The 16,968-nt window shown below is 53.9% G+C and overlaps 1 protein-coding gene across 4 annotated transcripts in view; it reads left to right on the plus strand.

Moving 5' to 3' along the window:
* The window catches only part of ADCY5 (adenylate cyclase 5), a 160,561-nt gene extending 144,055 nt beyond the window's left edge, over positions 1-16,506 (plus strand). For all 4 annotated transcript variants that reach the window (XM_003941664.4, XM_074404232.1, XM_074404233.1 and 1 more), the window contains exons 16-21: positions 2,425-2,454; positions 3,572-3,704; positions 8,584-8,847; positions 9,987-10,191; positions 12,139-12,263; positions 14,120-16,506. In XM_003941664.4, the coding sequence (XP_003941713.3) occupies positions 2,425-2,454; positions 3,572-3,704; positions 8,584-8,847; positions 9,987-10,191; positions 12,139-12,263; positions 14,120-14,248 (886 nt within the window). In that variant the 3' untranslated portion in view covers positions 14,249-16,506. The remainder of the gene's footprint in view (positions 1-2,424; positions 2,455-3,571; positions 3,705-8,583; positions 8,848-9,986; positions 10,192-12,138; positions 12,264-14,119) is intronic.
* The last annotated feature ends 462 nt before the right edge of the window (positions 16,507-16,968 follow it).

Raw genomic sequence — 16,968 nt, forward strand, 5'->3', positions numbered from 1 at the left:
GGAGGCGGCTCCATGAGGGGAAAGACCTCAGGCCTCGGGTGAAGTTGGGTTAGAGTCTTGGCATCAGACACACATTGGTTATTCCTCTGAACCTCATTATTTTTTCCTTGTAAAATGGGAATCATGTTGTCAACCCAAATTAAGGAAGTTGAGGCAGAAATAATTTGGTCAAGTTCTGTTGGAAGCTGAACGTGAGGACTGGCCAGGAAGACACACACAGCAAGTTGGGCGTGTTGCAGAGGCTGTTACAAGTGGGAATTCTTTGATGAGAAAGTCAAGAAGGGAGGAGACTCCTCATATTGGAGTTGTCCTTTGTCATTGGAGGGTCACAGTCATTGGCTACAGACTGCAACATACAACTAAAATGTCTGCGTGCCAGCAGTCAGCACAACTTCATGATTCAGAAGCAAGTCAGCGTTTTTTCATGGCCGTGGGGTATGCATTCATCAGTACCTCAGCAATGTGAGGAACTCAGATAAGATTCTTCACTCAGGGCAGGATATTGCCATAAATCTCAAGACCTCCCCAAAGCAGGTTAATTTGGAAGCTTGGCAAATGTGATCTGTAGATTATCAATACCCATAGTAGTAAAGTGTATTTAAAGTGCCTAATGCAGAGTATGCTTTTCTACCCATCACCACTCCCTACACACACACCAAGAAATGCCGAAAAAAATCACAGGTCTTTGTCCCCTGAGAAAATGCAGCCAACTGCACCTTGAGTTAGAGGACGGGATTCATCCATGCATTTATTCACCCGTTCACTCCCTCAAAAATGTTTATTAAGGGCCTGCTGTGCGCCAGCCACTGAGGTAGGCAGTGGAGGTACGATGTGGCTAAACAGAAAACTTGCAGGAATGCTCCTTTCTTGGGAAGGCAGTGTCGCCTGAGAAAGTGGAGGAGTGATGAAGCATTTAAGTCATATTCAAGGAAGAACTTCTTGGTGGTTGTGTGGGAGCTATGGGCAGATGACCACGAAGACACAGTATAGTCGGGCATGGGACAGGCTGAATCTTGAAGAGGAGGAGGAGGAAGAAGAGATCCAGGAACGTTCTACCCATGGATCAGGGCTGGAGCAGGGAATGTTGCTCTACTCTTCTTTTTTTTTTTTTTGGAGACAGTTTAATTCTGTCGCCAGGCGCCAGGCTGGAGTGCAGTGGCACAATCTCAGCATACTGCAATCTCTGCCTCCCAGGTTAAAGTAGTTCTCCTTCCTCAGCCTCCCAAGTAGCTGGTACTGCAGGTACATGCCACCACGCCCAGCTAATTTTTGTACTTTTAGTAGAGACAGGGTTTCACCATGTTGGCCAGGATGGTCTCGACATCTTGACCTCTTGATCCGCCCACCTTGGCCTCCCAAAGTGCTGGGATTACAGGTGTGAGCCACCACACCCAGCCTGCTCTCCTCTTCTTACTGCTCCTTCCCTATCCCCAATATCTCATTCGGTGCTGAAGTTGGCAGCAGACAATGGTGGTTATTTCTGGGTTAGGAGACCCTGGTTTGGCTCTAGGGCAACGTTGTCCAGTAGATAAAAAGTGGGTCAGGTGCAGTGGCTCACACCTGTAATCCCAGCACTTTGGGAGGCTGAGGTAGGTAGATCACTTGAGCACAGCCTGGCCAACATGGCAAAACCCGTTCTCTACTAAAAATAAAAAAATGAGCCAGGCATGGTGGCGCACACCTGTAATCTCAGCTACTTGGGAGGCTGAGATACAAGGACAGCTGAGAATAGCTTGAACCCAGGAGGTGGAGCATGGGGCAGCATCCAGCCTAGATGACAGAGCAAGACTCTGTCTCAAAAAAAAAAAAAAAAAAAGCAAGCTGCTTAGGTAGTTTAAAATTTTCTTATAGCCATATTAAAAGGGCAAAAAGTATAATTTGACTTTTATTTAACCGATACTCTATAGCCAAAATATGATAATTTTAATGTATCATCAATATAAAATTCTTGAAATATTTTGCCCTTTTTTACACTAATTATTCAGAGTGTGGTGTATGTTTCATACGTACAGCACATTTTAACTTGCACCAGCCACATGTTAAGGCTCAGTAGCTGCATGCGGCCAGCGGCCGCCACACCAAGCATCGCAGTTGCAGGATCTCTCCTGCACTTCCTCTGGGTGGCAGCAAAGGTCTGGGAGTGGGAGAGGCAGGCAGGCCTCCACCCAGACAGATGTGCTGGGGTCGGGAAAGGCAGGGTCCTAGGTAAGAGGGGTGATTTGTGGTCCTGTGTATCTGATACTAGTTGGGGCTGGGCCTTCTGCCACCTCCCATCCTGAAAGTGTCCTTGGATATGGCAGGGGCATGGGGCTGGGGAGCCAAGGAGAGCGGGGACAACAGAGCAGGGGTGGGGCCTGAGCAGGAGCAGAGGCTGCCTTATGCAGAAGGGTGGCCCTGACCAGTCTTCCCCAACTCTCTTCACAGAGATTTCAACAACAACGGGACCTCCCAGTGGTGAGTTGATGCTCCTTGGATAGGGCCACTCCCTGCCCCCAGCACAGAGCACACAGGGAAGGCAGCCGGTGCCCAGGTGGGAGGAGCCTTGGTGGTAAGGTGGGTAGTGAAGGAGGAGGCTCATGGAGGGACCCCAGGCTGGCCCCTTCTGGGGTAGCAAGTCATCCTCAGAGGGCAGAGGCCCTGGTCACTTTCATGATCCCTGCCGAAGTGATCTGCAGGCTCAGTGTTGGGATCATCGCTTCATTTTAAAGCATTTAGCCTCAAGCTCTTCCCTGGGAACCGGTATGAGAACCCCAGACACAGGAGAATGGAAGCTGGTACCTGATTTCCTTCTGGAGTAGAGGAACAAAGGCGAGGCCAGCAGGACTTGTCGGACCCGTCCCTGCATTGAGGGCTGCTGCCTGAGCAGGGGCTCACTGGAGCCACTATGCAGCCTGCAACGGTTTGAGCTCTTGGCTGGCACAAGATGTATGGTTTGGAATGGCTGCTTTTGTTAAGAGTGTTTGTTAGTAACAGTAACCAAAATAGAATGTGACAATAATGCTGCTAATTTTGGAGAACCTATTGTTGTCAGATGCTACGCTAAGCGTTTTGGTTATAATATCTCTTTAATCCTTACTATCGTCTTGAAATGTAGGTATTATTATCCTGCTTTACAGATAAGCAAACTAAAGTTCAGAGAGGTTAAGGCACTGGCCCAAGGTTGTCCAGAGACAGGGTCACTGTGGCCTGCCTGGCCCCTTGTTACTGTACCTGCTGCCCCTGTCTTGTGCAGAGAAGGATCTGGATGTACACGCTGCCTTTTAGAAGGGCCGAGTTCATCCCCTGTTCTGACCAGTGGGGAGCTCCCGAGTGACAGGGGCTGTAAGGCGTCAGGAGAGGAGTAATGGCTGTCTGAGCTGCAGGTGCAAGTAGGGTCTGAGATGGGGCTGCCAGCCAGGACGGCTTCCTGAAGGAGGCACACGTGAGGCAAAGTTTGAGCAGGGGGGTAAAGAAGAGGGGAAGGTATAGTGAGAGGAAGAAAAAAAGGCCAGCAGTGGGTGGGGGTGGGGGTCCTCAAGGCCTCCTGTGAGGAACCAGGGTGGTCTCAGGCTTGTTCACATCCCATCCACAGCCCTGAGCACGCAACCAAGGTGGCACTGAAGGTGGTGACACCCATCATCATCTCAGTCTTCGTGCTGGCCCTGTACCTGCATGCCCAGCAGGTGGAGTCCACTGCCCGCCTCGACTTCCTCTGGAAACTGCAGGTGGGTGGCCCTGGGGCTGGACCTGGGGAGGGGAGGCATTTAGGAGCAGGTGACGGAGACAACAGGCTCGTCTCCTGGGCTGGGCCAGGCCTGGCCTTTGTCTTACACTGACCAGCTGCCCTGCTTAGGCCCCATTGAAGCCACTTGGTGCCCTGCGTCCCTGTGGGTCTACTCCCTGCTCTCTCCAGCCAAGGGGCAAAACCCTGGGACTTACTCCATGTAGCCAAACCTTTGCTGACAGTGCTGGGACTCTGACGGGTCCAGGAGGCGTGCTTTGAAGTCAGCAAATACTGGCTGGGCAATTCCTGTGTGTGTTGTCAGGCAGGGACATGGGAGGTGCAGGCAGGTCCTTGGTGGTGGCAGCAGAAGGCGTCATGACAGTGGGGTAAGGAAGAGTGGCAAGAGGTGAATGGAGGAGTAGGGGAGGAGCCTGGCCGGGGTGGGGAGCTGGCACCGAAGGCTTCTGAGCAGGGCTTGCTCTGGTCAGGGCTGGGTTGAAGATGACTCCAGAGGGGATGGACTGAAGGAGCAGACTGCTGGCAGGAGGCCCAGCCAGAGAGCACGGCAGAAGGCAGTGGCACGTTCTGGGGCCATAGTCCTGACCATGCTGTGTGCATTCCAGCCAGCACTTGGCTCTCCAGGCTGCATGCCCTGTGCCCTGCGCCTGTGTCCCCCTGGAAGAGGGGGTGCCTGTGGGCCAGGTTATCTGCTGGGGCATCTTGGAAGGGCCAGGAGGGAGTGCCCAAGAGCACTCAGCAGGAGAAAGCCCGTCTTCCTGTGGGCTGCCTCACACCTTTTATTCCAGGCCAGCTCTGTGCAAAGCTTAGCTGGGCCAGGCCTCTACCTCTCCTGGCCCGGCTCCTATCTCCAGACCACTTCAGCTCACCGACAGCTTGCTTTGACCTCCTCCATCCCAGACCTCTTAGAGGCGTCAGGATGAAAGTCTTTCGGCTACCTAGGGCAAGAGGCCCCACTTTTCATTGGATGCTGAGTGAGGATGGGAATAAATGGTTGCCCCTTCTGCTATTTTTCATGGGTTCTGGCAGGAATTGAGCATGGAGGTCTGCAGTTGAAGGTGCCCCGAGTTTGGGGGAACCAGGGAGAATCCCAGAAGGATTCTGTGCAGAATGCCCCTTTGTGAAGCCCTGGGCTGGAGCACCCTGGGGAAGATCGCGTGTGAGCCTGCACCTTGTCAGGCTCCTGCCTTCTCCCTCACTCCCCTCTTCTTTGGGAGAGTTTTCAAGAGGCTCTCATTTGTCTGCATTTTCCCCATCGTCCTCCACATAGGTATTTCATCCTTAAATACTCCCACGTCTACCTTCCACAAACAAGGACACTCCCTGCGTCATCCCCATGCATCCTCCCCATCGGGCCATCAGCAGGGGTGCGGCAGACCCTGCTCATTGTTGCCACCTGTCTCCATGCTGGTCCAGGATCCGGGTCCCGCTGGTCCACGGGTTCTCTGCATCAAGCTTTTCCGGGCTGCAGCAATTCCTGTCTCTCCTCACCTTGCGGTCCTTGGCAGTTTTAAAGAACTTGTTATTCTGGGACCTTCAGACCCATGTCCAGACTCAGGCTGGGCCTTCCTGGAGGAAGTGCATGGAAATGCCACTGAGCACTCCTCAGTGTCTCACACTGAAACATTCCACCATGTTGACCCAACCCACCACCGGTGATGTCAGCCCTGATGGCCTGCTCAACCCGTGGCTGCCAGCTTTCTCCACTCTCAAGCCCTCTTTCCCCCTTTGTATTTGACTAGCACTTCATGGAAAGAGCGTCTGATATGAAACCAATTTCCTGATCCTTAGCAAGTCTCTGCCCAGCAGCCTTTGCATCCATTGGTGGCTCTTGCTTGTCTCAGTGCCTGCCGTGGAAATGCCCGGTAGCAATGCCCAATGTCCACCATTTCTTCTGGACTTGTTGGTTGGTATTCCTACTGCACAGAAGAGCTGACCCTCCTCCTCCATTGACTTCCTCATTTCTTCACTTCCCTCCCTCAGCCTGGACTCACAGATTCCCATTTACTCCAGTGGGTTATCACTTGCTACCCTCAGAATTTATTTTAATGCCCAAGTCGTCCTAGGTTCGGCCCACGTGTGTTTCAAGTTGGTGTCTGTGTTATTTGACAGGTCTCCATCACTCTTATGAGCTTTTCCTGACTTTCCAACACAAGTGATCTCAGGCTAAACTCGTGCCTTCCCTGATCCAGCCCAGGAATCTGATTTCTCCAAAGAGCCCTCACTCATTCTTTGTAGTAGAGAGTGGTGTTTAGAAACCAAGGTCTGAGTGCTTGGTGCGCTCGCTGCTTGTAGGTCCTCTCCATGGACGATGCTAGGAAAGATATGTAAGTGTGTAAACTTATGTGGGAACATGTGTACACACATATCTATACTACTACAGTATCCATCTGCATAGATCTGTTTTTAATCCTGAGTTCATACCAACCACTACTTCCCATTTTAATCCAATACCACAGGCTTCTTCCCAGCCTTCTTTTTTCCATGCTTGTCATGTCATCTCTGGCAATGAGAAACTCACCTCCCATTATATCTTTCATATATGTATTTATTTGCTCAGTGGTGACCCCCTTCACCCCTCCCCACCTGTGTACACACATGCACATGAGACTGTGTGTGTGTGTGTGTGCATGAATGTGTGGGTGAGCCTGTGTCTACCTGCCAGCCTGTGGCAACCTTCTCTCCCTGAAGTTTTCCAGCAGGTTCCTCATTCTCCCATCCTTCCCCTGGGATTTTGGGAGAGGGAGCCAACATCACATAAACACCAATAAAGAAACACCAGAAAGCAGGCCCTTGGGATGGGTGAGTGGCAGTCCCTGCCCTGCCACAGGCTGGCTCAGCAGCCCCTGTGCAGTTGGTGGGTAGGCAGACTCCTCAGCGTTTCTGAAGCACCTGAACAAGGAAAACACCCTGACTGGCTAGCCCCACTCCTGGCCCCCTCCTGGCCTAACTGCAGGGTCTCAGTTCTCAGGAGAGCCTGTTCTTGTCCCTTCCCCCAGCATTGACCTTAGTGGGGCCACCAAGAGGCTGCAGCCCCCTGAACCTTCCTGTCCCAGAAGTAGTTGGCTGCATTAGCAGGAGCCCACCTGTGCTGGGGTAGAGTTTGCAGAGGTGGCTGAGCAGCTGGCCTGGCCCTGGGGATTAGCCCTGTCCCCAGCAGTAGCCTGCTCTAGTGGCCCTGCCCCCAGCCTCCACCTCCACTCTGTCTGACACTTTGGGCTGATGCTGTCTGCTACCTTCTGGGTGCATCAAAAGAGGTGGAGTGCTCCTGGCATCCATGTATCCCCAGCCATATGTCTCAGCAGAGGTAGGAGCAGGACTGTCTAGTCTGGTGCATTTTCAGATACAAATAACTGACTACAGGGCTCCTCCATGGGAAAGACCACGAGAAGCACAGGGATCCCCACCTCAGCCTTCTCCCATGGGCACAGCTTTTCCAGAGCCAGACATAGGTAACCTTGTTCATGGGGAGGGGCATGGGTAAAGGGTCTTGCCTCCTAGGAGGTCACCTGGGAAGGAAGGCTAGGCAAGAAGACAGCACAGACCAACTGGCTTGCCACACCTCTGTGGACGGCAGTGGAAGGCAGGGCTGTTTAGCATCCAGAAGCCCTCAAGATGATCTCAGTCCTCACAGCTACATTCCCAGGGACTCCAGGAGGCCACCAGGCCAAGGGCAACACAGTCAGGAGCCCTGTCACTTTAGGGGCAGGGCTGGCCACTGAACCTTGGGGTTCTGGAGCTTTTGCCCTGGGAGCTCTTCCTCCCTGCTGGTCCTGAAGCCTTGGAAAGGGATGCCAGCTCCTTCCCCATGGACAGCCATCACCCACAGGGACAGCCAGGGCCCTGAGAGGCAGTCCTGGTCCTGTTGGAGATTCTACTTGCAGCTGAGTAGAAAGGTGTCTCCATTTAGTTAGGAAAAGCCCAAGTGGGCCAGCCAGCCCTCTCAAAGTGGCTCTGCTAATTAGTGATCCTCTCTTGGTTGGTTTTGCCAACACCGTCACTCCCAGTTAAAGAGGGGCATGTTATCTGCCACCATAGGTGGGGAAGCCAGCTGACCAGTGCAGTGTCTCATGAACGCTCCTGTCAGATGGTTCCTTGCCACACCTTGGTGTGTGATACCTCTTCCCTTCAGCCCCTTGTAGGACACTGTTGGCCTCTTGACCTAAGGGATATGCACTGTCCTTTAATCTGGAGGGTGAGTGACCACAGACTCCACTGTACAGACCTAGGACCCAAACTGGTGGAAAACCAAAGTCACTGGTGATGTCCCATCCTCATCCCAGTGGGTACATCATGGCTCCTGCGCCTCCTGGCCGTGCTTGGCTCTGGGGCAAGTTCTCCCTGCTGGGAGGCAGGGAGACTGGGCAGGGCTTTGGGCTGTTTTGCCCCACAGATCGGTAAATTAAGGTAACTCTGGCTTTTGATTGCATTTCCTGATATCAAGAGGACAATAAACAGTAGAGGAGGACCAGGTGGGCTAGAGGGCTGTGTGGGCTGTGTTTTGTATCCTTTTTCCTTCCAGCCTGGTTCTGGCCTTTGGCAGACAGGATCCTTGCAGCCTTGCCTCCAGGCCTGTTCTTGCTCGGGGCTCCCTATAGGCTCAGCATCCCCAGAGAGGCCTGCAGGGAGAGTTCGATATTCAATGTCTTCTCTGATTGTCAAAGTCCTGCTTTTTTGGAGAAAACCTGGAAGTGGAAACAGCAGAGAGGAGGAGAGGCAGCGGTAGTTGCCAACATCCTGGGCACAAGTTGGCATTTGCTTGACCGGTGCTTTTTCTCCAGGCCATGGAGAGGAGGAGGTGGAGGTGCCAACATCCTGGGCACACGTTGGCACCTGCGTGACTTGCAGTCTTTTCCTCGCAGGCCACAGAGGAGAAGGAGGAGATGGAGGAGCTGCAGGCCTACAACCGGCGGCTGCTGCACAACATCCTGCCCAAGGACGTGGCCGCTCACTTCCTGGCCCGTGAGCGGCGCAATGATGAGCTCTACTATCAGTCCTGTGAGTGCGTGGCGGTCATGTTCGCCTCCATTGCCAACTTCTCCGAGTTCTACGTCGAGCTGGAGGCCAACAACGAGGGTGTTGAGTGCCTGCGGCTGCTCAACGAGATCATCGCTGACTTTGATGAGGTGTACAGCGGGGCCTGGGGCAGGCTGTGTTCCCGGGAGGGGCCCCCGGGTCCCTGGTGTGGGAGGGATGCGAAGAGACCTGGTGCCCCCTTCCACCATCCCAACATCAACAGTGATGATGGGTGCTCTGCTGGCAGGAACTGACCATGTCCCCAGGCACTGCAGTGGTCACACACGGCCTCTCCTATCATCATGTGACAGATGAGGAAACAGGCCCACAGACCTCAGTTTGGCCTAAGGTCACTGCCAGTCAGTGGCAGAGCTGGGGTTTCAGCCCACACTGTTAAAACTTAGCCTTTGGCGGCTGCCTGACTCACTCACCAGCTGCTATTTCTCTCATGCCATCTAGGGTGCACAGGGCCCCAGGGCCTGGGACAACAGAATGTCTGTGTCCAGGGGTTTGAGAGAACCAAAGAAAGGAGGTGGCTAAGGGAGGAAGCAGGACAAAGATGTGAGGCCCTGAGCAGCAGAGGCTGAATTGAGGCATTCCTTCATCTCCCTCTCATACCTCTGTTGAGTGGCTGGCATGTGAACGTGCTGGGGCTGCAGAGCCCTGTAGGGCAGTCTCGACTGCGGGGGCTCCCAAGTCATGGGCATGAGAAGGGCCTCCCCAGTGGGTATCCACGGCCTGAGCATGGGGTGCAGGGAAGAGCAGGACGATGGAGCTGAGCCAGGCAGTGTCGGGAACAGCCTGCGAGACTCCTGGGGCAGTGGAGTGATGGGAATTTGTTGAATTGAGTCTGGGAAGGCTTCCAGGAGAGCTGGGGCCAGTGGGTAGGGAAAGAGTGTCCTGCTGGACAAATTGAGGTTTTCCTGGGTGGGATGGGAGTGTGAGCTTGTGAAGGGAAGACAAGAGACCTAGAGGTGACTAGTGATGTGTCTTCAGGGCTCTTGGCATGAGGGTGGGCAGGTAGCCCACAGGCACTGTCCAGCGGGTAAGCGAGTGTGGAAAGGCCTGGCTGTGTCAGGAGTGTTGTGGGCATTGCACTGCTGAGGATGGAGACAGACCCCACTGTGTCAAGAGGGTCCCATGAAGGGCTGGCCATGCTGCTGTACTTCCCTGGACATCCTTCGTCCCTCCCTGTGGCCCTCTGTGTCCCAGGCTTGGGGATGACCCAGCTTTGGCCTCCTTCATCCAGATCATCAGTGAGGATCGGTTCAGGCAGCTGGAGAAGATCAAGACTATTGGCAGCACCTACATGGCCGCCTCTGGCCTCAACGACTCCACCTATGACAAGGCAGGCAAGACCCACATCAAGGCACTGGCCGACTTTGCCATGAAGCTGATGGACCAGATGAAGTACATCAATGAGCACTCCTTCAACAACTTCCAGATGAAGATTGGTGAGTGGGGCCCCAGGGAGCACTGAGCCCAGGGTGCAGTCAGGTGGAGGGCTGGCAGGGGCTCCCCCACACGCCATCCCGCATCCTCCATCGTGGTTTTAAGGTAGGCGGCTAGGTGGCACCAGAGGCTGATGCAGTGTCTTCCCTACCCTTAGCAGGTGGGGACAGGCAAGGGTCACTCACAGCAGAATCCACCCAGAGCCTGGTGATGCCTCTGCTGCCTTTTGACATGAGGGGAGCATGGGCAGGACATCCCTTGGTGAGTTCCCACCTCAGTCAGATTCAAGGATAGCCTGGTGGGACCCAGGTAGTACCTGCTCAAAAGGCTTTGTAGGGGTTGCTCTGTGCTGAGGGCACAGGGCTTTCTGGTGGTTGCAGCAAAGGCAGATGGCAGTCCCATTTATTTTGATTAATAGTGATCTAACAGCACTGTTTTTTTTTTTTAATTTGTTTTTATTCGAGACAGAGTCTTGCTCTGTCACCCAGGCTGGAGTGCAGTGGCACAATCTCAGCTTACTGCAACCTCTGCCTTCCTGGGTTCAAGCAATTCTCCTGCCTCAGCCTCCCAAGTAGCTGGGACTACAGGTGCCCACCACCATGCCTGGCTAATTTTTGTATTTTTAGTAGAGACAGGGTTTCACCATGTTGGCCAGGCTGGTCTTGGACTCTTGACCTTGTAATCTGCCCACCTCAGCCTCCCAAAGTTCTGGATTATAGGCATGAGCCACCACGCCCAGCCAACAAACAATTCTCCTGCCTCAACCTCCTGAGTAGCTGGGATTACAGGCACATGCCACCATGCCCGGCTAATTTTTCTATTTTTAGTAGAGATGGGGTTTCACCATGTTGGCCAGATGGTCTCGATCTCATGACTTTGTGATCCACCCACCTCGGCCTCCCAAAGTGCTGGGATTACAGGTGTGAGCCACTGCGCCCAGCCCCAGATTCTGGGAGCCTGTGTAGCAGCTCCCTTCCTACACACTCAGGTCTTCCCTGGGTGGCTTGGCTTCGGGAAATAGAAACCATCAGGAGTCAGCCTGGTGGCACATGGGGCATAAAGCTGCCTGTGGCTTTGAAGGACTGATGAGGAGGGTCGTGGAGGGAAGTTCTGAGGGCTGATGGCATTGCTGACCAAGTGAGGGATCACCAGAGGCTTAGTTTGGAGCTTCTGTGTTTTCAGTCCTGCCCTTCACACACAAGAAACAGGCAATAGTGAGGCTTAATAAGGACAGTATGAGACCAGCAGGTTACACAGGAGGGAATGCCCAGTGTCTGGAGACAGGACAGGAAATGTCTAGAGAACGTCAGTTTAGTCGGATATGTGGGGGCAGGATTTAGCCTGGAGAGGAGAAGGGAGGACGCCTCAGGAGGGAGAAGCAGCTCAGAGAAGGCTCAGAGGCCGTGATGCTCAGCGTTGCCTTTGGCGAGATTGGGAGGGTGGACGGAGGAGAGCCCAAGTGGTGGCCAGAGGTTGGTCACTGCATTGTGCCTGCCCCAGCTTGGAGGCCAGGGAGCAGGAGGACTCGGAGAGAGATTGGCACAGGGTGATGAGTTGGTCAGGATCAAAGAGAGAATGGCAAGGAAAGAAACAGAAGTGTGAGGAAGAGGGAGACGACCAGTCTGATAGGTTGAGCCTAAATGGCTCCAAGAGATTAGGGAAAGGCAACTGGGTTACACAGGTGGTCACTGGAGGCCTCGAAGAGGGCACTCCTGGCGAGAGGTGTCAAGGACACAGGTGCAGTCTCCTGTGTCTTGCATTTGCAGGCATTTCATAGAAGCAGGGAAGCAGAGGCTGCAGGGTTAAGCACAGCCTTGAGTCTGGAGGCCCATGGGTGTCTCAGGCCGAGTCAGAAGGACCTGTGGCTTGTGGAGAGGATGGTGGTGAGGTCAAGCCAGACGTGTGTCGGTCCTAACCTGATGAATGTGGCCAACTCCTGTCCCCTGCAGGGCTCAACATCGGCCCCGTGGTGGCCGGGGTGATCGGGGCACGAAAGCCTCAGTATGACATCTGGGGCAATACGGTGAACGTGGCTAGCCGCATGGACAGCACTGGTGTGCCTGACCGTATCCAGGTGAGTGCAGGGGCATCCACCACCCCTCACCCCCATGGGAGGGCCTGTGTCTGATGCTGAGAGGTCTTCAGGGCAGGCCACCCACAGTTCCCAGTCAGAATTTCTGTAGCCAGATTCAAGGGTGATGGGGCAGTTGACGCTGTCTTGGAAGCTTGAACACAATTGTGTTTCAAGCCTTCAGCACCTTGGACAGATCTTCAGGCCTGTGCAGAGCCCTCTACTGGGCATGGAAGGGATTGGGGGTTGCTGGGGGTGGAGCTGAGTGCAGAGGCCAAGCTGAGAGCACAGGTAGGTCCCAGTGCTTCCCAGCCCAGCCACAGAGAGAGGTCGCAAAGATGTCTGCAGGGAGCAGGTCTTACCCACTGAGCCTGCAGCACTCCCAGCCTGGCTCAGGAGAGCCAGTGGGGGCTGCTGGCCCTTGGATGGTACCTCTCCCAACCCCAGCAGCCAAGGGCCCTGGCCAGAGACCCAGAGGTCTTTTCCCCTTGCTCCCTCCTTTGCAAGCTGGGCTTGTGGTTTCCAGGCCTGCTGCCTTGAGCATTCTGTGGTTCTCTGCTGCAGTCTGATGGCAGAGGCACCACCCTGGGAAGTACTCCTCCTGCATGGCCCTCACCCCTAGTTTGGTATGAGGCTGTGGGAAGTCAGCTTGCCTGGCCTCAGTTTTTCCAGGTGCTAACTGTGCTGCTTTTAAGGCCTTTTGCCAACACTAATACTGCTTAAATGTCCCGACTTCTCTCCCCGATAAGACTTCTGAACGAAGGGGCTGACCCCAAGCACAGCCCTGTGCCAATCAGCCGGGCTGGCATGGGGATGCCAGCCCAAGGGCCTGGCCTTCATGGCCTTTTCTCACCTCCATCCCTGTGGAAAGGAGAGAAGGGTGGCAGGACGAGCATAGCGATAGGAGTAGGGGGCATATGTGCTTATAAGGCTTCCAACCCAGGGACAGGTGCAAGGGACTCTCTCAGTAGCTACCACAATGGCCCAGCACCTCACCCTCTGTGGGGGCTTCACCATGCAGGAACTGCAGCTAGTAACACAGTGGGGTCCCCTCTCAGCAGCCCACCCGGCTCTCCTACTCCCTGATCCCTGCACTTACCAGTGGGCTTGCAGCATAGCTGGGGTGGGGAGTTCTGACGATGCTCACAAATGGCCCTTGGGTCATCCCAGTAGGAACATGGCTGTGCTGCCACCCCCCACACCTGTCCCCTGCCACTCTTTTCTTTCACCCAGCAATGGGATAGTGGAATTAACAAAGCCACCAGTGAGCTCTCTTCTTTTCAAAAGCTAAAGCAGAGCCAGTCAACAAGACCTGAACCTGAACCCAGCCCTTGCCATTTATTAACTGTGTAACCTCAGGCATGTGACTTAGATGCTCTGAGTCTAATAGTCACTTCACAGGAAGATGAAGTGACGTAAGCAGTGGCTCTCAAACTACCTACAACTTTTAAAAAATTGTTCCGTCACGGAGGGATGCTTTGGTTGCACCGGGGACCCACTTGGAAACTGGCTGTGGCCAGGTCAGATGGCTGTGAAAGCTTCTCTGTACTTGCTCTCCGCTCCTGAACTGACTGTGGACTCAGGGCAGTCAGTACATGGACCGCAGGCCACACTGACTGGCACAGAAGCAGCACACGGAAGTTGCCCATCACAGTGCCTGGCTTAAGCAGGTGCTGAGGGTGAGCTGGCATCACTCTATTCTTAGGGTCCCTTCCATGGCGAGCTATTATTAGTCCCTGAGAGCATGACAGTAGGGTGGCTGCTCCTCTCCTGTGGCAGAAGGGCTGGGCAGGTGGCTTTACCCCATAGCAGTTCATGGCCAAAGCCATCAGTGGCCTGTCCTCTCTCTCCTCTCACAGGTCACCACGGACATGTACCAGGTGCTGGCTGCCAACACTTACCAGCTGGAGTGCCGGGGTGTGGTCAAGGTCAAGGGCAAAGGCGAGATGATGACATACTTCCTCAATGGAGGGCCCCCGCTCAGTTAGCAGCTGCTGGCCAGTGGGGCCAGGCAGCCTGGCCTCCAGAAGCATGGAAGCAGCTTCTCTGTGTGCCGGGGGTGGCGGGAAAGCCATGCTCCAGCCCACAGGGCTGCGCTGCTGAGATTTTTTCCACTTGGACTCCAGAGCAGCTTCTGCCTTTGCTGGTGGGCAGCGGCCTCTATCCCAGGCCCCAGGGTGCCAGCGTCCTGCAAGCACCCAGCTGACCAAAGATGTTTCCCTCTGTAGAAGACTCTGCTAGACTGGGTCTGAAGCTTGAGTTTTCTAACAGGTGCTGCTGCACAGGTGGAAAGGAGCCGTGGGAGTGTGTGTGTGGCGCAGCCGAGACGAGGGCAGGGCTGAGGGAGGGGTCTCCGCCTCAGCTGGGGGTAGACGGGCTCCCCTCCGGCCTGGAGGAGCCTCGGGGTCTGCTTTTCCATGTGAGCCTTTAAACTTCAGACAGAGGCCACCACCCTGCACCTGCAGGGGCTTTGGGGCAGGAGTGCTGGCTTTGGAGGGACTGTGGCCTTCATCGTGGTCCTCTGCCCACACCTCCACGCACATAGACAGTGCCCTAGGAAGGAAACAAACAGAATAATTATGAGGGGGAGGCAAGAGGATGCCAAGCAAGGAGTGGTGATTCTGAGAAAAAATATTTATTAAACAAAACAAAACTAGTTCTCCGTGCCCTTCTTTAGACTATGCTAGTTGTATGCGTGTAAGACACACAAGCAAATGAGGACGCCACTCGGGGGGAGGGCAGGGATCCCCACTTGTCTTTTTTGTATTTTTAATTTTGTATTATTGAGAGCCTTGGAGATCTCACAGATATGCCAAATTCTATATTTTGTAAATTAGAAAACAGCTGTGCACAGCAGGGCGTGTGTGCTCATTTGTACTGTGTATGTTGCTGTATGTACTAGTGTATGTGCGTGTGTTCATGCTGTGGAACTGGTCTCACGCAGGATGCGTTTCCCTTATTTCAGATTTGGCAGTTTTGGTTTTCCCAGGTACCACCAGAGCAGTGGGTGTGTGCTTTCGGGATGCCATATGCTCAGATTGAGGAGGATGCACGGACACATTGCCCCATCTTTCTCTGACACACGTGTGTACACACATGCACACACCCTGCTTCCCCTAAGCAAAATGCAGATGAAATAAGAAAAAAGCTGCTTTCCCATCCCAGGCCAAGCTGGAACCAAGGGAAGCAACCTCATCCTGCGGCAGGTAGCATGGCACCCTCCACACCCTGAGATTTCAGACATTTGTTGCCTCCAGAGGCAGGTCCTGCAGACTCCCGGGTGCTCTGCAGGCTGGGGCAAGGAAGCCAAGCCTGCCTGGCCTGCTCAGTTGGCCAAGGTGCAGGTGGCTCTTCCTGGAGATGATCACTCAGTCCAGGGATGCAATGTGCAGCGAGCCCTCAGGTTTGGGGAAAGGGAGTGGCCTTGACCTCCACCGGCAAACCAGGCAGAAGAATGGGTAGAGCCCAGCTTCAGAGTCCACAGGGAAAGCTAACAGAAATTTTCTTTTATCAGGATGGGGCAGTTTAACATACCAAGAAAAAAATACTATTTTTATAACCTATGAGGAAAGCATTTGGAAAATGATACTGTATCACAGAATTCAAACAAAATCCTTAGGGCCCACGCCCAAATCTCTCCATTGCTTCTCAGGTTAGAATTATCCTCACCTCCAACATGAGCTTGAAGGCAGTAAGGCAGCAGCTCTGTGCCAGCTGCCAAAATGTTACTTTGATGTCCATCTGCACCACCTCTCACTGGGCTCTATCAACACCCTCCCTTCCCTGCACACCAATCCCACCACAATTCAAACACAGCTCTGAGAAGCAAAGTGTGTGGACCCAAAACTGCCAAGCCTGAGTCTGTCCCGTGCTTCTACATTGCCATCCTGCCATGGGCCGCAGGAGGCCCGCCTTCTCCCAGCTGTTGTTCTCAAGTTCCCTGCCCCTCCACAGCGCCTGCCAGTGGTGGTGGGTTTTCGTTCTGCTTCCAACCTGAGTAAAGTGTGTGTGCTGAGTTCATCCCGTGTTCCCCCATGGTCATGGCCTCCTGGCCCCATGGAGGCCCCTCTCCCATCCTAGCAGTGACTGGTGACCGCGTGCAGGTGCAGTGCTAGCTCTTCGTTCCCTCTAAGGGATGTGCACTCTTTTTACTCCTACTCTTGCAGAAACGGATACGATTATGATTTCCCATGGAAATTGAAAAGTCTATTTAAATAATTTAACTATTAAACACTTTCACTGGTAACGTGTCCTGGTCTGATTTGCAGCTTGGTACACCCAGCCTTTGGGGTGCTGGGGAGGGGAGCCGCAGAGGGTGGCGAACTCCCCTGAGTAGGGAACAGCGCCTTGCTATAGAGATAATGCTGGCTGAAGACTGTGGTCCTTTTGGCAGCCATCTGGGAGAACACTGGTGACCACAGCAAGCGTCAGTGCACAGGGCTGCGGAGCTGGCATGCCCAGTGCAGGAGGCTGAGGAACAAGGGCTGAGGAGTAGGGACCAGGAGTGAAGGGGATATGAAATCCAGGATTAGACCAGAAAAGACCAGGTCCATGAAACCACATGTGTGGACACCAAAGAAATGCAACTTAAAACCTTCAAAAGCCCTTTCCAACCCTATTCCCACTGAGCTAATCCCAGAGAACCTATTCGTTTCTCCCTTATGAGGACCTACTTTTTTCCAAAAGCGTATTCATATCTAGAACACTA

Source organism: Saimiri boliviensis, chromosome 8, assembly GCF_048565385.1.
Source record: "Saimiri boliviensis isolate mSaiBol1 chromosome 8, mSaiBol1.pri, whole genome shotgun sequence".
NCBI classification, from domain to species: domain Eukaryota; kingdom Metazoa; phylum Chordata; class Mammalia; order Primates; family Cebidae; genus Saimiri; species Saimiri boliviensis.